Source organism: Carex rostrata, chromosome 3, assembly GCF_964058835.1.
Source record: "Carex rostrata chromosome 3, lpCarRost1.2, whole genome shotgun sequence".
NCBI classification, from domain to species: domain Eukaryota; kingdom Viridiplantae; phylum Streptophyta; class Magnoliopsida; order Poales; family Cyperaceae; genus Carex; species Carex rostrata.
In genome coordinates this window covers 347041-369255 of record NC_135920.1, presented here as the reverse complement: position 1 = coordinate 369255, position 22215 = coordinate 347041, and the positions used below count along the sequence as shown (strand labels likewise).

General features: G+C 34.3%; 2 protein-coding genes across 3 annotated transcripts; both read left to right on the top strand.

Annotated features, from left to right (window-relative positions):
* The first annotated feature begins 6699 nt into the window (after positions 1-6699).
* Positions 6700-9604, top strand: LOC144552192 (U3 containing 90S pre-ribosomal complex subunit). 2 transcript variants are annotated; one of them, XR_013510968.1, is made up of 7 exons: positions 6700-7073; positions 7237-7432; positions 7697-7769; positions 8107-8156; positions 8746-8859; positions 9263-9477; positions 9510-9604. XR_013510968.1 is itself a non-coding variant. In XM_078300328.1 (6 exons), exons 1-6 carry the CDS (start codon positions 6776-6778, stop codon positions 9381-9383), a joined length of 852 nt encoding a protein of 283 aa, XP_078156454.1. In that variant the 5' UTR covers positions 6700-6775; the 3' UTR covers positions 9384-9604. The 2 variants fall into 2 exon arrangements, 1 of the variants encoding a protein (XP_078156454.1); XM_078300328.1 differs by having other exon boundaries at positions 9263-9604.
* Positions 9605-10474: 870 nt separating this feature from the next.
* On the top strand, positions 10475-19132 carry PRD1 (putative recombination initiation defect 1). Its single transcript, XM_078300184.1, has 9 exons — positions 10475-11182; positions 12118-12230; positions 12524-12738; positions 13047-13358; positions 14256-15222; positions 15651-16347; positions 17028-17308; positions 17750-18410; positions 18585-19132. The coding sequence occupies exons 1-9, from the start codon at positions 10673-10675 to the stop codon at positions 18804-18806; spliced, it is 3978 nt and encodes a 1325-aa protein (XP_078156310.1). The 5' UTR covers positions 10475-10672; the 3' UTR covers positions 18807-19132.
* The last annotated feature ends 3083 nt before the right edge of the window (positions 19133-22215 follow it).

Sequence of the window (22215 nt, the reverse complement as noted above, 5' to 3'; positions counted from 1 at the left end):
GTCCCGGAGAAGTAGGTCTTTGTTTTGCCGAACTCCGTTATCAACCTGCGCGTCAAATTTCTCTAAACTCATTTATTTACTTTTTAATCGTAATTATTTTTTAATTTTAAGCGATTAGCGGTGCATTTAGTATAACAAAGATAGCAAGTTACATTTCGCATTTAAAAAAAAAAATATGTGTCAAGGGATATTTGAGAATAGGAAATTGTTGTTGGGTAGTGTCACAGGAAATGGTCTTATCATTTCAAAGAAATAATTGAATTGGGAAATAATGAAATCCCCTTTCCATTGTAATTACCCATGGCCAATATGCTTGTTTCGACCAATTGTATTATAAGCCCAATCAAATAAATTTAGAACAGATGTTCAATTTATAACTCAAAGTATGTGTACTATATCAATATGTATAATGTTATAACGGTAATACAATATTTTCTAGCATTGTGATTTTATTCAATTTTTTAATTGTCAAAATTAAATTAAAAAAAATGACTATACACTTTATAGTGTATGATCAGTTCACTCATTTATTAAATTACAATGTATAGTCAATTCACCATAATATCATTTTGCAGTGTATAGTCAATTCACTTGAAATTAAATTACAAATTACAAAAGTAAATTTATCACAATATTTAAGTCGAATCGAACCGAATTAAACTAAATGAACTGAATCATTTTTTTTAATTTTTTTTTGATAAAAGGTCAAAGTCGGTTTCATTGCAGAAACAAGGTTAAGTTACATGATGACGTCTTATGAAAAATATCTCATAGCAAAATGATACTATGCATGTGTAAACAAATGCCTCATACTGGCATCTGGAGTAATACTTAACCACCAACTGAAAAAAAAAAAAAAAAAAATACTAAGCCTAAGCCACACACAAGAGCTGCAGAAATTAAGCAACCAACAAGGAGCAGTGAAGTAAGTTTGCAGAAAATTAAAAGTAAACGTAAGTTTGTTAGCGTTCATTGCTCTAAAAATTAATTAACAAGCTAGAGTGGTATCCCCTGAATAGTCCACCATCATTTGGAATTTTGGATGCCAGCTGAGATCGATTTAAATACGGCGGTTATATGTCAGTTAGTTGCAAGGTTGCCACCTGTTCCTCTCATCCTACGTAGATATCTTAACAACTACACCTTAATTTTTTCTCGAAACTTGACAGAAACTGTCAATTCAACATTAAACAAGCAAACAACTATATATAGACTATAGTCCAATAGTCCAATATCATATTTTTGTTTTCTTCTGGTAATTGCTTTCCGCCAAACCACTTTCTACAAAAGCTACACTCGACGCTCGACACTCGACACGATAGCAAATATTGCTCCTTCCATTCAGAAAAAAACATTTCTACTCAACATTATTTAATTTAATTTAATGTACATTTTTTTGGCAGAGTACAGTTTTTTTTATTCAGAAAGTGTATAGACAATAACGTGAAAACAACTCTGTATATATCTTGTGTTCGGTTTCTGTATAAATTAAAAGCGCCTCTGTCAAAATAGGTACACTTAATTTGTGACTTTATCTTTTGTCAGGATATAACAGGTCCAGAGCAAAAAGAGGCAGCGTGTCATTCACTACCAACAATTTATATTCTATAACTCACAGGTGTAAATGGTTATAAATGTCAAACGTATCATTTTTTTTATATCATATGTGAATTACTAGATTTAAATTTAAACCATTAACTTTATATTAACTTAATTAATGCCAGGTATATAAAATATTAATTGTACTATTTTGACCACACACACACACACGCATATATATTTCGATAGCCAATCCAATCCTATGTAATTACATGTAGCACTAACAAATTAATTATCAATCATCAGACTATAAAAGATAAGTGGTTGGCATATATATGGGATCGAATCTCCTGCCCCCCTGGAGCAGGAATTTCCTGTCCCCAGAGTCACTGTTAGTGGGCCCCCCTAAACTCTAAACCCTAAACCCGGTCCCATCCATCCTAAATCCGACCCCACCCCACAGTGACTGAGGGGGCAGGATTTTCCTGCACCCCAAGGGGCAGGTGATCTGCTTCCCATATATATACGTTTCTCTTATTGTGGGAACGGAACTTATATATATATATTGAATTAATCAATGATGGTCAGCTCAATCCAAATTATCCAATCAAGCACTAACACGCTATTCATCAGGCAATTGATTCCGAACTGAGTTTCGAATCATGAGCTTTTTGTCACAACATGTCATTTGCTCTGCTGTTTCTCCCTCTGCAAAACGTCCCAATTTTTTTTCATGTCAGTGTTCTCTAACTATTGAATTGTACATCTCACTAAATAATTCATTATATGCTAGTCATACAGTTTTTTCAATGTATAATTAAGAAGAGGAGAGTTCAAATGCCTTCATTTTTTGTGCCTCCATCATGCCTCCATTTTTAAAAACTTAAATAACTCAAAGTTTAAAACTTAAACGTCAAAATAAAACCGTTAGATGTAATCTATGTTATTTTCTCTATGTGTCCATAAAAAATTATCACATTTTGATTTTGTTTTTTTATGAATCAATAAGTTGAAAAATCAACGTCTAGAAATTATCCACATTTGTATACATTTTTACAAGCTCAAGATGACAATCAAAACAAAGTTGAAATGCCATAATTTTTTACATGTGTATAGATAAAATATAGTTCATATCCAACGGTTTTATTTTGAATTTTAAGATTTAAATTTTGAGTTATTAAAGTTTTTAAAAATAGAGGCATGATGGAGGCACAAAAAATGGAGGCATTTGAACCCTCCTCAATTAAGAAACCCCCTCCCGCATAATCAATCAATTTTTATGATCGACTTCTTTTAGTTACCATTTTAAAAAAAAAAAATTATAATAAACAAAATTGTTATGAGTTTTGGAAAATTTTCATTCATACAATGAAATCAAGCTATGCCAGTTTTTTCAACCTCCTAAAATTCACCCCATATATATAATCCATTCAGGAATGACCGACTGTTATTCAAAATGGAAAATATTATACATCTTATCTTAGAGCACGTTCTAATTTTTAATTTTTAATTTTAAGTTACCCACGGTTTCCTATAAGGAAAACAACGGAAAGACGACTCAATTAATGCTCATTATTGAAGACGAATAATTGTCAAAGGAGCATTTATTTGGATAAATTATTTCGGAGGGGTAGGTGTTGCCGTGTTGGAACTCGTGTCCTCCGAGATATCTCAAACTTTGCGTGACTTCATGGAAAATCCCAACCGTTTAAATACGTTCTGCACGAATCTCAAAGCACACTTTAATACTGCCCCCATACATCACCCCGAATAGGCACCGGACACGTCGGTCACGCAAAAGTTGAGATATCTCAGAGGATACGCTGTTGTTGCAAAATCGATGATTCAATTTTTTTTTTTTTATTATAAATGTCTTTATGCAGCATTTTTCTTAGAGATATTTAGCGTTTATTTTATTCCATATATTCTGCTACGGTACAGCAGAAAAAAAAATTGAAATAAAATATTATCCAGACAAATTATTGTTCCCCTTAACACGTCATATGATTGGTGACGTGGAGCGATAGAAGAAAGGGACTAAGAGCATCTCCAATTCAGCAATTGAAATTAATTGCTAAATTAACAATTATAGAAATTTTAAAAATTAAGCAATCCACTCTTACACTGGTGCAATCAACCAAACAATTGAAAATTAAACATTTGACCAATAAGAATTAAACATTTGGCCAACTCATTTTTAGAAAATGATTTCTTATTAAGCAATTTTTTCCAACAATTACTAAATAAGCAATAGCCATACAACCCAGCAATTACAAAAACAATTGACATATCAGCATAATCAATCCATAAGCAATCACTGTTGGAGATGCTCTAACTAGCTGTTAAGCTTTTCTATTCACACGGATAAGCACATCTACATCTCTAATAATTCAGTTTCTAATCTGAGGTGACAGTTTCTAATTCAGTTTTAAAGATATGAGAGAGTTTCTTATTTAACAATTATGCAAAAAAAGTTTTTTTATTAAGAAATAATTTATAAGTTCTACGTTGATTAAATAATTAACTTAAATTATTTCTTATTTTTGATTTATTACTAAAGCGGCTTAATAGAAAATCTAAAATTAATTTCAGAGATGTGAGAGTTTAGAAACTTTAGAGAATTTAATTTTTAAAAAGTAATTAACAATTAGTTAGAAACTCATTTGAGTTGGTGAGATGTATATGCTCTAAGTCTTGTAGAGATATTAATATATAATGTACAGTGTTGTTGGGTCAATGAACTGATTTTTTTTATTAATATCCAACATTAAATATAAAATAACACAAATGCCCACGATTTTTTGGAAATTTTTAAAAATGTTCAAACCGCCAGGACGGTTGGCGATTCACTTTTTTTTCTTCAGAAATGTAAGGATTCCTGGCAATTCATAAAAAATAATTGGACCGCCGAGATTCCTGGTTGTTTTTTTTTTTAAAAAAAAAATGAAGTCTGGTGCTTACTTCCTCTCGGTTCACAAGTACCGAGAAAATTATATATTGATCAAATACAATTTAGATTGTTTGTGCAACAAAATCTTCTACAAGTAAAAGTTCCTTGAAATTATTTATTTTTATTATAAATATAACATTTATTTTTCTGTTGGAATCAATTTTTTTGAAATTTCAATTGCAGTTTTAAAGTCATAAACGATATTTTTTTTTGCAATTTTGAGTGCGCGGGACATTTTGTAAGGTAACCCATAGTTTAGGGTTTAGGGTTTAACTTCAAAATCCATATCTCCTCCTCTCAAGTTTTCTGAAAAGTGGTTGAACGCTCAAAACAGAGTTTTGTACAAAAAGTTATAGTGTCATATTAGGTTTTGATCACTAACTGTGTGTCATATTAGGTTATGATCAAGAAATAATAGATTTAATATAAATGGAGAGGAAGTAAGCACCATATCTCAATTTAAATAAAAAATAAAAATAGGACTACCAAGAATCTTGGCTATTAGAGTATTAGGGGTACAAACAGATCATATATTATCTGATCGTATCTGGATTAATATATGAAAATTAGATATAGATATCTGATATTCAAATATCCGTGCAGATATGAATACAGATATAGTTTTAAATTTTAATTATCTGTATTAAAATAGTAAATATATATATATAAAATTATGTTATTCACTGTTATAAAAAACAAATATCCAACATGTATTCGTATCTGTCTACTATCCAACCTATATCCGTATTTGAAAAATAAAAGCGGATACGATAATCTATTTTCTTCTTGGACCGTCAATTTTTTTGTGATTCTGAAAGAAAGTGGATCGCTGATATTCTCGACGATTTGAGCATTTTTATAAATACCAAAACAACATTAACATTTGTGTTATTTTTTTATTTAATATTGAATATTTTTTAATTAAAAAATGGGATCAATGTATGGCCACTTTTAAATCCACCAACTGACAAGTGACGTGTCGGCATAAACGCGGCTTACACCTGTGATAAGTGATAACCACCTCCAAAATTGGTCCCATTTAGAAGTCCACATGACGGTCTGGTCTAGTCCATATCCTCTGAGGCTCTGACAGAACATACTATTTCTGTTTTAGTTCTGATCGTCCGATCAGAATTCCAACCAATCTTATCTTATTCTTGTGAAATGCCAAGTATTACGGGTGCATGATGAGGAGCTATTTAAAAACATAATCACTTATGGATATGAAATACGGTTGGTTAATTAAATTAATGAATTGATGTGCGATTGGATTAAGATTGATTGTTCTTCTGTGTGTGTATGACATTATGACCTACCCATTTATTCCATTTGACGTATATACTGTTATGCTGTCACTTCAAACTTCAAATCAAACATCGGCTAAAGTACCAACGGATTAATATAATATGGGTCCTTTCTGATTGTGACATTACACTAACCTCTTCTCTTTTATTACATTAATATGATCACGAGTTAGTAGAGCGTCAAACCAGATATCTGATGCTCTCGGTATATCTATCTATTAAAAAAAAAAGGTTTTGTTAGACTGCTTCCGACAAATTTTATTCAAAGTCGGATCTAAATCATTCAATTTGTGTGAGGATTCATGAAACTCAAGTACTTATTAAAATTGACTTCAAATGATGAATCTAAATTGTTGAAACTAATTTACTTCATAAATAATGTGTTTACATGCAAAATCTATAATTTTTTTAATTAATAGTATAAAATCAAGCTGTCAAAAAATAAATGCATTGAAAAAAAGGAAAAGGAAAGAAAAGAAAAGAAGAAAATATATATACTGATCCAATGTACATTTATGTTGTCCCTTTCAACTCCTAGTCACTAGTGCTACAAAAATATTACTTTCAAGATATATATACTTAGAGTTAGAGCCAATATTCCTCCGAATGTTCCGAGAGGATTACTTTAAATATAAAAAAACTTTGTGCATTTATGATCATACGAAACCTATGACTAAGAACTTGATGTTTTACTGTTGCAAATAAAATGAAAACAGTTATCATTCAACATATAAAGGTTAGACTATTAAAAAAAAAAAGAGATTTCACTTTTGATAGTGTAGCGGCCCATAGGCCCAAAAAGCATGTAGAACTTAGGCCCGTTAATTGAGAGAAACGCTGCCAAAGCAGCAATCTAATGGGGATGGGTGGAGGAACGAGGATCGATAAGATAAACCCTTGAAAAACCTTGTTAAGAAACAGAATACAATTGCAAGGAACGAAGGTCGACACGACAATCGCCAGTTGAAACTTGAAAGCGACAATGGCCAACGGGAGCGCGAAACCAAAATCTCCCAAAATTAAATCAAAGCTTAAAGTTAAACCCCAGAAATCCATCAAGCACAAGAGAAAAAACAAAAACCCTAACCTTGGCACTGGCACTGGAGCTGGAGCTGAGGAGAAAGAGGGGAAAAAGGAGGTAAATACCAATGGCGGATCCGGATCTGCCTTGACATTGATATCTGCAGGGCCTGCAGATCGGCAGCTGCATTTCTTCCTGCACTCTTATCAGACTGCCACCAAGTCCAAGCTCTCGCCTCTTGAATTAGAGACTTATCAAGGTACTACAATCTCTATTTTATTACTTCTGCCATAGCCCATAGCTACAACTGACCAATATGCCAGTTAATTTAGAAACTAAGCTGCTGAAGCTACCCAAAATATTTACTTGCTTGATTTATTTGGTGCTCTTTCTTCTCAATTTATTTTATGAATTATATGCAGAGCGTTGTATGGTTGAGTTGGCTGAAGGGGTGGATCAAGATGTAGACAACTTTTCTGACCATATAAAAGAGGCCTTTGGTGTGTTATGGAAGGAAGAGCTTTGTCAAGCAAAGGAATTAGGAAGTTATGTGGAAGTCGGCAGCCCAACATTACTTGTTATTAGCATATCTGCCTTGAGATCACTGGAGCTTCTTAGGTTATTCTCATTTTTTTAAACAAGCCTCTCTTATGCAATCGTTGCCAACTACACAAACTACAGAAATATACCTCCAAAAGTTTTTTTAAATCAATCTGTTTTAATGCCTGTTTTGTTATCTGTTTTACTTATATCATTTGCAAACAACAACCTCCCCCAAAGAAATGTCATGTCAACCAAACTAAGCCACTGCTGGCATTTCCTTTTTCATTTTGTAAATTTGTAAACCAATTTAGGGGCTGAATGAATAATTGGTTTTATTAGGGGCTTAAAACCGTTTACGAAAGAATGCCGTCCTGCTAAGCTTTTTGCCAAGCACTTGAAGGTGGAGGAACAGGTATTAGTGTTTTCTTTTCTTTCTTATGAGATCTTCGGTATCGGTATTTCCATTTGAGCAATTATACAACAACAACAACCTAACTCCCAAACAAGTTGCGGTAGGCCATTTAAGCAATTACAAAAATTTTAATTGTTGTTTTCTTTGTTCTATAATGCCCAGTTGGTTTCTCTCTCAGATCTTTCTTTTGCCAATCCCTAAATCTTTCTACCGAGTCATGTACTGGCTTGTACCCATTGCAAGTTCAGTCTTCCAAATGGTTTGGAAAGTATAAATTATATGAGGCACTAAATGCTACCTTTGTTCTTTCACCTTTGATCTTCATCTTATTAAATAGGTGAACTTGCTAAAGGTCCAAGTAAATATTGCGTGTGGCACGCCAAGCAGGTTACTATTATTTTCATTTTTCCATCTAATTTTTTTCTTTTGCTCACAATTTTGCCCAATGCAAGTACAGGTGCACGTACTGGGTGACATGCTTAGGTTATATGTTATATGCTGTAAGGATATGGGTAAAAAATAATCCTTTTTGGATAATAAAGCTCAGAGGGATAAATATTTGATGTAAACCAAACCAATTAGTACAACTGTACAAGTCCATACCAGTCAATATATATATATATATATTTTTTGAAAGAAGTGGCCATGCCACCAATTTCCATTAGAGTGAAAACCAAACCAAAGTATTACAAAGTTTTACTGGTACCACCAATCTGGTACCAATGACAAACGTACCAAAAACCTACACAGTTATTAAGCAAATACCGACAACTACTAACCTGCAACATCCATACCAGTCAATATTAAATATTAATTGATCTTTATACCTTTGTGCGCTGTGCATTGTGCACAAAAGAACATGCAGTCAAAATCCAGAAGTATTATTCACTTCTGTTAAAATTTGGAGTATATTTCCAGATAAGTTTTGGTTCTCATCAATTTTTGTTTTTTTTTTGAAAAATAATTGTATGAACAGGATAAAGAAATTAATTGACATGGAAGCTTTATCACTGAAAAGGTTAAAGCTAGTTGTACTAGACATGCAAAGAGATGCCAAAGCTTTCTCATTGTTTACTCTTCCTCAAGTCAGGTTAGATACCAAAGTTTTGTCATTTACATGTTTGTTTTGAAGGGAAATTTTCTTACATAGACTTGAAAATAAGGAAAAAATATGATTAGGATCACATTATAATTTTTCCCCAATTTCCTGAAGAAAGGCCCACCCCTTAATTATAGCTCATGAATGAGTCATGAGGGGAGGACCACTTTGACTTTGAATTGTATTTGATGAATGATTGATGAGGGGAGGAGTAAAAGAAGGTACCGACCAGCTTTTGTTGGGGCATTTTTTTTTTCATTTATGTGGGGGTCTATTTAGGATATTATGAAGCCTATAAATGGATATGTGAATTTTTTTTCCATAAAAGTTTTGACTACCTAAAAAGTTCTCATAATTGCAAACTGAGGTGGCTCTTTTGTTCTTATCTTTGTAGTGCTGAATTTTGGGACTTGTACAAGACCTGTTTGGAAGAGAAGGTTACTAAAGGTAACACAAGAATCTGTTTTTATGGTGCCGTATCCAATAAAGAAATAAACAGAGCATTCAAGGAATGAGTCACTGGTTTTGTACCATCAATTGAAATTTTGTTGTGCGGTGACATTATTGTACTCTACATTTTTTCTAGTTAAAATTTTGTTTTTTTTAGTTGTTATATTATAGTCTCGACCTTAAGAGCCTAGTTTCCAAGTTCCAGGCTCTAGTCTCGACCTCACCACTTTTTTGCACGTTCAGTTTTATTAATATTTTTCTGGCTGCTTTCTTGGGCTATATGATGTTTTTCATGTTTCATATAAGGTATTCAGATATTTTTATTTTGCCAAGTTTGTAGTGGGGTCTATGAACAAGTTTGAGTGGTTTTACAGGGTATCTGTGATATCTTTAACTTATTACTGTTAATGTGGGATCGTATTGTTCCTGAGTTACAGAGAGAACGCCTGAGATTAACTTTGAGCCGAGTTGTTTGATCGTCATCTAATTCTAATAGATACAGCAGAGAACGCCTGAAAAGGTATGAAATGTCAACTCAGTACAAAGTATTTTCTAAATCGTTCGATCGGTAAATTACTTATCAGATATAATTTGAAAAATATTTTCTAAACACCGTTCGACGTATGTTATTTTATCCATACTGTTTGAGTAGAATTTGAAACCAATTTCCAAAGTAATAATTGTCATAGATTAGATTATTTTTTAAATCACTCGTTCGATTCTTGTAAGTTACATCCATAAATTTTCTAGCTTGTGCTAGGCTTAACAAGATTTTTAATGAGCTTAACTTCAAATTTATTAAATTGAGTTCAAAGGAGCAAAATCAAACTGTTAAACCAAACTTCAAATTTATTGAATGAAATTCATTTAATATAAAGTCAAGCGGTCAAACAGTAATTTAAAGTAATGTGTCTACATATAAAATTTAGAAAATTTTGATCAATCATTACAAAGTCAAAGCGGTCAAGTGTTTTTTAGCTCTTTGACTTTGTATTAATTGAATCCAAAAATTTCCAAAATTTTGAAGAACACAAATTACTTGTGAAGAATCATTGAAAACTCCTCTTGTTAATGAATGTAGTAAAAGCATTAATAGAAGTTTAAGAAACCATGAATTACATAAAAGGTAACCAATCAAAATTGGAATTTACATGCTTTTTTTTGTTTTCACTTTTTAGTGCATTAGTTTACAATATGGAATACCAGAGTCAAGTGAATTAGTGAAATATGAAACCAACTAATTTGACACTTTAATTGCTACCTGAAGATATATTGATTATTCCCACACACAGAAAATAAGGAAAAGCATCCATTCATCACTCCCCAGTCCCCACCCCAGTCAGGCCAATGACCGATGGAGTTCCTTTCTAAAGGGGGAAGACAAAGACCAATGGAGTTCTCGCAACACCTCGGAGAAGAACCAGAAGGATCCCAGCCTTACACGTGCGCTAAGGGCCACCGCTCCTCTCTCTCCCTCCTCACCCCTTCCGACGGTCAGATCTGCCTCGTCTGCCTCACCACTCTCCTCTCTGACCCCCATTCCCTCTCGCATCACCTCTCCTTCGCTCTTTCCAACCTATCCCTTGCCCTTCGTCTCCCTTGCGATCGCATCCCCTCCACCCAAACAACTTCCTTCATCGCCTCATTACGCACGTCCCACCCTCACTTACTAGTGGCTCCCCTACTCCGCGCCCTTTCCTCAGCATCCGACAGGGCCGACGATGCTCTCGCGCGACAGGTGGCGGAGGTGGTCATTCAACTAGCTGCGGCTCTACAATCAGATACTTCAGTTGTAGGGGATTTTGTTACGAGGATTAGCGAGATGCTTTGTTTATCAGGATCTTTGATAAGACAGCTCCACACGGTCTCTCTCTCTTTCTCTCTCTGCTTGTGTCATTTCAAAAGTTAAAGAAATCTGAACATGGATAAAAGGTGAAACATAGCAGCAATACAAAAGGTATCAAGTTCTGTGGGGGGCTCACATTTCTCAAATGCATACAATACCTGACCATCAGCGGCACTTCTGCAATTTATTAGTGACCATCAAAACGTGCTTCTGGTCTATAAGTTATAGTAGGAAATATCAGCCGATACCGATCCGGATCGGCCGATACGTATCGGTATCGGCCGAGACCGATCCAATACCTTGCCGATATTTGCGGATTTTGTGTTTTTCATCCAATTTCTGTCATTCTGGTCCGATTCTGGTCAATATTCGTCTGAAAACTTGAATTCGTGATCGATTAAATAGAGTATAAACTATGCACATGCTGAAAACTTGTCACATTCATTGATTAAATAGAGTATCAAGTATCAACTATGCTGAAATAGAGAAATATGAACCCGTGATTAAAGATGTTAACAATCTTTCATTTGGGTTTACAATGTTTTTTTTTTTTTTTGTTCCGGACAACAATATCTCCATTTTTATCATAATACAATAGACGATAAAGTGACCAGCCAGCACGATATAGTTTCTGGCAGTGAAAGAGTGTGTTTATAGTTTTAATGCTTGTATTATATTGTATTAGTAGATTATTTAATTGTAATCATTTATCTAAATATAAATTATTGACAAATTAATTTTTTTATCAATTTTTTCCCCTTTTTTTAGTGTAAAACAAGCTTCTGGCCAAAAAGTCCCATTTTCTGATCCGAATCGGTCGGACCGCCCGATCCCGATATTTCCTACTATGTCTATAACTTTACTTTTTATTGAATCCATATGCCTCATCATGTGGAAACCTTATCAAATTTTCTTACACATCCTACTTTTTCTTCTTTTTCTCCACCATGTAGTTACACTGCTTTGGGCTGTTGCTAGCTTCACATCATCATTGTATCTCTGCAACAAGTATTCGGGACAAATATGCTCTCTTCTCAAAACTTTTGGATGGACTCCAACTCCCAAGGTGAGAAATTATCAAAATGGCCTTCGCAAATCAGTATTTGCTATTTTCTTTGTCCCACCTTATATGTGGTATGTGTATGTTTAAATAGCAAGTATACTTCATATTGTTATTTAATTATGCTAATTATATCTACTTACCTTTCTCTTAACGAACAAGTTGTGGTGTTAGGTGGTAATTATTGGTGCCGGTAGGACCAAGTGCGCTTGCTTGTTACTGGTAACTATACCAATGCATATACTTTAGTAATTATGCAAGATGGACAAAATCTTTATTAATGTTCTCTACTTATGCAGTGAAGAGGTACGTGGAGAGATACTATTTATTCTGTTCAAACTGTCACAGTTGCAAGCATCACCATGGGATGATGATGATGATTACAATATATATAATGATGATTCATGTGGCAACTACATGGCTGATCTGTTGACAGTCGGGGCACTATTGTTACGCCACTCTCTTAATGTTCTTCTCAAGACTCAAAGTGATGATGTTCGATTAAACTGTATTGGTATGCACCAGTGCCTCTCTATGCAAGGCTAAGTTTCTGTGTGTCCCTCACAAGTACTGGGCAGTACCGGTCCGGTACTGGTAATAGAATATATCTACTAGGGACTTGGATTAGATTGTACTGTTGAGAGCCAAACTACCAAATGGTTCCAAAAAACAATGACTCTGGCACAGTTAAGCAAAATGGTAAACACAACTATAAATTTTGATGTTGTACCAGAAAAATAGGGAAATTGTACGGGTCTAAGACCAGACCTGCATATAAACTGTTGTGTAAAAATCAACGTGCAATCTAAAATTGTATTTCAGCATTGCTCCTGGTGTTAGCTAAAAGAGGCGTCTTTGACAACCTATTGGCAAAAGACCGCAACTGCATTGGTGCAAGAGAAGAACACAATTGTACTGATACGTCAAATGAGACTGTGGCCTGTACCCCTCTGGTGAGCCTATTTGCTGATGCGGTCAAGGGGTCTTTGCTTTCTTCTAACACTGAAGTTCAAGCCGGTGCACTTGACTTGATTGCTCATTTCCTGTCATGGGGCCCGGGCTGTGTTGACCAGATCCAAGCTTTTATTGAGGAGAATATTGCTGATTACATATTTGAAGTGCTTAGACTATCAGGTAACTCATAAATTATGTGTAATTGGATAGATCTTCAAAACCAGCAGTAAAATTCTGGCGAGTTACTGTTTTTAGCCACAATGGGGTCAACTTATCACCATGGACATTTAAAGCCATTTTTGGTTATCTTATTTTTTGTTTTTGTTTTGTCTGTTCACTTGGTTCTTTGGTCTATTTCATAACTGAAGTGACGTAAAGGTTACTGCACCAAGGTAAATTTTGGTTGGGATGTAGTTTCATTATCAAGGGTAACTAAAGGGAAGAAGTGTTTATTGAGGTTCAATTCAGATAAATGAGGTACAAGAGGGCAAGTTTGAGGTTAATTCTGGTTAATTGAGGCATAGTCAAGGACAATGTTTTAAAATGCATTTTTTATGCAGTATATGCAGTCGCATGTGCGGATTTTTATGCGGACTTATATATGCGGATTTTAAATGAGAATTCATATATATATAAACAAGTATGCGGTAATATGCGGTCGAAAATGCAGAACCGCATATTTGACCGAATACATATTTTCTATTCGGATTGCAACCGAATAAGAATATGCAGCCGCATTGACCGAATTTTAATAAACTGGTCAAGGGTACATATGCACAAAAGGTTAGTTAGGCCAAGTCGGGGGCGAGGATTATTATCGCACAATATAAATTGAGGCTTACTTGCAATTTATGCTGCTCAAATGTGATAAGTTAGACAGGACTTGCAGTTGAAAGTTGAAACTTACCACAGTGGTCTCTAACCATACCAGCCAGCCCTGATTTTGGTGTATTAAATGAAAGTCAAAATCCACAATTGATGCTGAGGAACTGAACTATTTTGAAGGATATAGTGACTGACTTGTCGTTTGACACTTCACAGAAAACAATTAGTCTAATTATTCATCACTGTTCATAGGGAAAAATGATGCGTTGGTTATCTCTTGCATCGAAGTTCTCTCTCTCCTGTCAACAGCTGAAGATTTCAAGCAAAAGCTCGCAATAGGGTTCCAAACGGTTCTGTCTGTTCTGCACTATGTTGCCGAAATACCATACCACCCAGTGCAACCTGATGTGCTCAAGCTCGTTTTTAGCTGTGTGACATACTGTACTGGTATAATGTCACCGCACCAAATGAAGGAAATAGCAGTAACTTTGACCCAAATCTTCAAAAGCCACAACTCTGGTAACTTGGGGTTGCATTTGGAGACATTTGTCCTTGCATCTCTAATATACGTTGAGATCTTGAAGTCTCAATCAGCATGTGATGTGAAGGAACTGCCTTCATTAATTAAAGAGGCATCAAATCATGCAATCTCTTCTGTTTTATCAAATTATGAGGCCTCTGATTCGACTTTACTACTGCATTCACTTTATCTTCTGAAGGAGGCATTACTGTATAGTCATGAAGGAGAAACTGCAATAGACAAAAATAATGAAAAAATAAGTCTCGAGACTGGTATTGTAGAAACATGTGAAGCATTCCTACTGCCTTGGATTCAGAGTGATATCCAAGATGAAGATGCGTTGCTTGGAGTTCTAGAACTATTTCATACAATCCTACTTAATGGATCACCGAAATCAGCTAGCCTGTTTGCGAGTTTACTCGTCTCATCATCTTGGTTCAGCTTGTCATTTGGGTTTCTGGGTGTGTTTCCTGGAGAGAGTTTAAAGTCAATGGTGTACATGTTACACAGCTTGGTAGTGGACCGGGTGTTGGGGGCTGAGTTTGGAGACAAAATTAGAGATGTTTATCTTCATCTACCATCTGACCCACTTGATTTGTTGTACCTACTTGGTTTAAAGTGTTTGCTTGATTTTGACTTGGCTTCATGTCAACACGCTGTTCTTGTTTTATTGTATGCCAGCTCATTGCATGGTGAGAGGTAAGATCTGTCACCTAATTAATTTATTATTTATGTACCACATTTATTAAATGTGGTCAACCAAGCAAAGAGGGTACAACAATATTACTGGACTGTAATTACTTACCAGTATTCATTGTGACAACCAAAACTTCTTTATCTCCGTTTCAGGTTAATATGTGTGCTTCTATTGACTAGATCCGAATGGATTTACTGTTAAAATAGTGCTTATTGGTATCCCACTGTTTATAGTCGGTACCAGGCCAGTCCTGCTGAATGATTTACTATGCCTACAGTATACTGTAATTACCATTCTTTCTCTTTTATTTTACTTTGTGGTGTTTGAGCGTGTCCTAATTGTCCCTTTCTTCCAGTGCTTTTGCAAGTTTTAAATGTAAGTTGAAAACCATTTCCAGTTTGTCATCTCACTGAACACAATGTGTAACTAGGATTGCAGATGAAACCCAGACACTCGCATCTCTGGAGCAGTACATATTAATAAACAGCAGCAACTTCACTCGTGGGCGAACTGATTGCATGATTTTGACTCTACTAATACTTCTCTACAGCGGCATCAGGGGCACACTCTCAATGTGCCAGGCCCCATACAGCCCAGAAGCAGAGAAAACTGTTTTCAACTTGATAACCTACAAAGAATGGGATTTGCTATCTATGCGGGTTGATCCCGTGGCACTAAAATGGCTCTTTCAACAGAATGAGATCATCAGCCCACTTTCAAACCAGATTTTAAACTTCTGTCAGTCAAACTCTAGCAACTCAACTGTCTTGCAACTTGACAGAGTTCACTCGGTAATGGATTTGCAGACAATTGCTAAGCTAGCAGTCACTGGGGACAATCACTTAATTTCAGTTCTTGTGTTGATAATGGGTCAGGTTGTGGAAACGGGTCAGGAGGTCGATGCGCTATGTGTGTTGAATGTCATAAATGAAATTATAAGGGTCTTTCCAGAAAGTTCAAACCGGTTTTGTCTATGTGGCATTGCAAATGCATTGAATAGCTTATGTGGTGCTTTGAATTCTTCTGTGATACTTGAGGCAAGCTCTGTTATAATATTTAATATTTTGTACTCAGCTAGTTACAAGGAACTTTCTAATGAGGAGGGGTGGATTGCGCTTACTCTCAAGGTTTGAACCCTTTCTATTTAGAACAACCTCATTTGTTGTCCTGAAAGATCAAAGTATCATATATGCCACTGCAATATGATATTTGCCAGATGCCCTGCAAAATAGCAAATATCATATCTCCTGCAATATATGGAACTTTCCATATGCCTTTCGAGAACTATCAAAATATCAAGCACTCTGGTTCTTTTCAATTTGTAGTTAGAAGCATCTAAATTAATCCTTTTTTGTTCAAGTAATTTGGAGATATCACCGAGGAAGGTGCAGTTTATCTTCAAATTATTCTGCAAGAGGGTACAGGATATTTATCTATATTTTCTAGGGTTACATATGAATTGTCTATGTTTTGCAAAGGTGTGCATGACGCTGTTTTGTAGGGTTAAAATAATATGTTAAGTATCTTTTACCAGCTATATTAACTTTTTAAGACATTGCACCAATAAAATATTGGAACTACCTTTTGCTCTCAAATTGGTATATGTTGTACTCATACTGGCTGGTTCCAGCATGGGATTTATGCACCTGCTAAAATTTCTACCATTGTTGATTGATCCAGCTCACAATCTTTTTTCTATTTTTAAAAATTCTTTTCTTTTGTTCTTTTCCTCTTAATTTGTTCAAATGAGGCTTAAATTGAAACTATTATCATGACATAATGAGCTAATGTATTATAATCTTTGTAGCTACTAGAGAAACTAGAAAATTCGCAAGACTCGCAACTGATAGTTGAACAAGAGAATATTCTACTGGGAATATTCTGTCTAATCTTGCATCACTCGACAAGACAAGTCTTAAAAGTTGCTGCAAAAGCTGTGATATTCAGTCGATCCTTGGTTTCCTTGATGGATCGGGTTGTACAGGAGGCCTGTGCCAAAGGACCAGCCTTGTCAGAGCATGGCGAAGAGACTCCTTTGGGGGAATTGCTGATTTTTGTTCTCTTGTTATCCTTCTTTTCTTTGAGAAGGTGAGTACATGGACTCAAAACAATTAGCCTGGCCTTAAATGGGTTACTCAGCCTCTTTGTTAAGACAATTGCTGGTGATTAGTTTCAATCGCACAGATTATCAAGTTATAATCAAGCTATCAAGGGATCGATGCACAACAGTACCAGATTTCAGTACCTTTTTTACCGATTATCCTTAGTACTGGTTGTCAAGCTACCAATTGAAGCTAACTTTTTTTCCCATGTCTGTTCTGGAGCCCCATTACATAGTTGTGGGTAGGCTGGCTTAATTTGGCTACTAACTGAGACATACCTGCACAACTGAGGGTTAAGGCAAGTTTTGGTTAATTAAAGTATAATTGTAGATCTTTTGAGGCATCGGTCAAAAGCACAGATTTCACAATTTATACTTAGAGAAACAGGCTCAACTGGCTAACGTCTCTTTCTTACTTTCTGTTCCAGTTTACGTGCAATCTTAGAAGCAGAAGTTGATTGGCAAGATTTTTTCCAAAGTGGCACCGACTCCCATTCCACTTTGGTTCTTGGCATACCTTGCCATGATTTATGCAAAATTCTCAGCACCGGTTCATCTCTTATCAAGCTTGTCTCCTCTCAGTGCCTGACTGAACTATTTGACCGGATATCTGAGCAGAAAATGCGCTCAAATGAGGAGCTTAAATGCTCTCCTAGATACCTCCAATCCATTATTTCTGTAGCAGAAGGTTTCGTTTTCCATGAAAATGGAATTGTTTCCAGAAATTGTGGTTCAATATTAGCTACCATCTTGGGCTGGGAAAATAGGGTTTTGAGGGACTGTAGTAATAAATGGTGCAAGTTAATTGTTGAGGAACTTGTGGTTGGTTTAGGTACTGCTTCTGGTCTATCCTCGAAAGGCTTTGCCTACAGGCAAGAGGGTTTGGTTGGTGTAGTGGTGTCATTGCTGAGATGGGAACCTGTACCCATCTGGATAGGGAAGTTGTTCCGGGAAACAGTTGTAAGTGGAATTGTAAATCAACTTACAGCAAGGAACGTAACTGGAGAGATTGTGAAGCTTTTTCGGGAATTAATGAAGAGGAACTACCTAACACAAGAACATGTTTCCATTCTACACCATTTGTTTCAGGTCATATTTATATTTGAACTTGTGATTTTTTATTTTCTTGCATATTTGGCATTTTTCCTATATTTTATTGAAAAAAATATCAGTCAGTGGTCGTGACTTATGACCCATACGGAGTTTACCAGATCAAAACAAGACAAAAGTATAACTAAGACATTTTGGCAATTTACATTTCAGATTTGTCGGAGGCAGCTATACGGTGAAACTGAAGCAAACCAACTTGATCCGGAGGAAAATGAAAAGTTCGCCATGGGCCATGATGACAGTGGCGAACTGTGGATCCAGCTTATTCACTTAATGCAGAACCAAAGTAAAGATTATGAAGCAAGTCGAGTGAAGAACAAAAAACTCTTGGATGAGATTGATTTGTTCTTTCAAGAGTCCGGAAAACAAAACTAAACTAGCTCGAGTCCTTGGTATTAATATATATTTTCCTGCTATGGGTGTATCACTGGTGGGTTATGAATTATGATAGCATACTTGAAATGCATGAAAGAGGGATATGCAAATAGGGTTTTCAAAGAGTCTTTCTATGCAAACTTTACTTGCTTTCTGCTGCTCCAACTGTTCATCATTAGAGAAGTGTCTTCTCGATTTGTCTGGTTAGACAAGATTGATAATCTCTGATCAAGTCACTTCTGCTTGGCTATAATTTGACATACTTAATATAAGAGGGATCCAATGTTCATGTTCATGGTGCTTAATCAGTGCCAATGAAATTAAATTTTCGATAATTTAAAAAAAAAAAAATTAAATAAGATAACTAATCGATTAGATATGTATATATCATGCAATATGTGTACGCAAAGGTTTATACTTTATATCATTTCAATTTGTTTTCCAATATACACCGAGAGTCGAAAAAATGATATAACCCTCTTTCTTATTGCTATTAAAATGAAATCAAAATGGTATTATATACATGTAATTGAGATGATTTAAAGTATGTCTAACTGTTTATATATATTAATTTAAACACGAATTAAAATTTTAACGTCGTTTGATACTAGTAAGTAATAATCATGAACATTGAATCTCTCCTCTTAAGATACTAGATAAACTCAGAATTTGGTACTGGCGAGAATCTGACTGAGAAATATACTCAGATGATTTCCCAAGTTAAAAAAATTGAAAATAAATCTGCTGTGATTCTTCAAGAATCACAAGACCCTGCTATTCCAAATCCAATCCTTTATTTTATGAGATGTACAAATCTCAAAATCAGTAGTTTTCTGTGCACGAATCTCGAAATAAATGAAGGGATGAATTTGGAATAGCAGGGTCGCAGATTTATTTCCAAAAAAATTATAGTATGGTCGTGGGCCAGGTCTGTATGGAAGCCAATTTGCTCATTTTCTTGAGAAAAGGAGGACCTTTCTATTCTCCAATCCGAACATGTGACACAAAAAAAGAGATAGGTTTAAGTTAGGTCGATGTGGGAAAGAAGCTCAGTGCTTTGGGTATGTATAAATTTTTGTCAGAAGATACGGGTCATCCTATGGCAAAGATCATTTTTTTTATGGGGATCTATGGCCAAATTAGGGGTTATCACTCCAATTGACTAATAGAAAACGTTATTTGATACTTGTATACTCGTATAGATAGAACCGGAGAGAGAGAGAGAGAGGATTTTGAATGAAGGGCAAAATTGTCCATCTATGTTTTTTTTATTGTTATTAAAATGTATTTTTAAGTAATTAAATTAAGGAATGAGGGTATTAATAAAATTGTTAAGATGGGAAAATATCTAAATCTCTCTTTAATTATAGTGTTGAAATTTTTTCAGATTTAATTAAAAAATGAGAAAATAAAAAAAAGTATTTTAATTTAAAATTTGAATATTTAATTGAAAATTAAACAATTTAGAATGTTTCCAGTTCTTTCTATTTTATATAGATCTCAAATATATAAAGTATAAACAAACAGACAAATAAGGCTGCTGATGAAGTGTTGTTGTAACTTAGGACTCCATTTCCGTGCGCTTATTGCAACTCAAATATTTATGTAATTTTGCTTTGTTTTTTTTCTCCATTCTTTACTATCTTAGATCTGAGAACTGAGAACTGAGAACTGAGACTCTCCCAAATTTTGTTCCGTTAAGAAATGTCTCTTTGACTAAGCGTTATTTCGAGAGCACTACAACATACGGCCCAATTTCAGAAAAAAAAAAACAAATTTCAGATGACTACTAATATGGGCTTGTCCTAGAATTTTGACTTAAAAATTGAACACTAATATTCATTTACTTACAGTTGAGTCAGATTTTCAAACTATATAAATTAAATGCATATAAAATCAATTATATGATTTTTTTTAATAAAAACAGAAACTAATTTTGCAATATATGCTATTTCACTATAAATTATATAGAAAATCATATATAAATATAAAAAATAGAGGTGAATTGACCTCCATTCCTTCTTCTTCCCTCCGCCTCGGGTAATATCACCAGCGTTTATATTAGATCGGAACGTTAGTATTATATTGATTTGAAAATTGAATGCTAACTTTAGCAGTGTTTTTAGTTTGAATCTGGACGTTAATATTGTTGATGTCTATGTTATCAATATATATATTTTAGTTTCATAAAAAATCGGTTACAGGAGAATTGGAAATGAAATATTCATCGCAAGTACAAAAGCTATATATATCATGTGGAACAAAGCTAGGGTGTGATGTGCTCAATCGTGTATAATGTTTATAAATTGAATAGAATTGGACAACAAAAAGTTTTTATAATGAGGATACATTCTGATTGAAATCGGCTTCTGTTAGTGTGATCTTCTCACACACGGATAGTATGTGATTGTGATGCATTGTCTTTTATCACTAAATTAAATATTGGTTCTAAAATATGCTTGTCTTTGCCTCAAAGAATTGTTAATTTGAGAAGCTACAACAGCAATTAATGATTTAAAATTTAATTAACGTAAAGCATTTAATTATAGTGTTAAAATTATTTAAAAAAAGAAAGTAAAATTTAATTACTGAAACATTAACCGTTGTAATTATAAAAGATGTCAATTTTGTTGAGTACAGGATTCATTGGCAGCAGCTTTGATGGTATGCATTGCATTTTACTTGACCGTTTAATGTTCGTGTTCAATAACTAACATGAAATCATCAATATTTTTGCAATAACAAAAAGATGCTGATGGTAATAGTCTATAACTATACATGAGTAAGGATTGGGTGCTATGGATAGCATAAGGTCATCCGTGCTATGACTTCGAAAACCTAACACATAAACTTCAAACTTCAGTTTAAGTAGCTCAATAAATTGGTTATCCAATAAATTTGTAGAATGCTAATTTTTACTATTTTTGAATTTTTTTTTACTATTTTTTATAATTTATGAAAGATGACAAAAAATAGCTTAAAATATTAACAATTTTATTTTATTTTTAGGTCATTTTTGGCCTTCTTTTATAAATCATACAAAATAGTAAAAAAAAAAAAATCCAAAAATAATAAAAATGAGTGTTTTACAAGTTTATTATATAAACAATTTATTAAGCTACTTAAATTAAAATTTGAAATTTATATGATATATTTTTGAGATCGTAACATGAATAATAGCACCCAGGCCTTACTCACTATCATAGTGACAAATGAAAAATTCGGGTTCAGTTCGGCGAGATCAAAAATTCGTGGGTCGGGTATAATTCGGGGATGATTCGGTACAATCAGAACGCAAAAAAAAAAAAAAAAGGTCCAAATTCAAGTTACCATACAAACTTTATATAATTCATGAGCACAAAAGATCCTAAAAGCCATTCAAATTGTATAAGTGGGAAATCACGTGGGC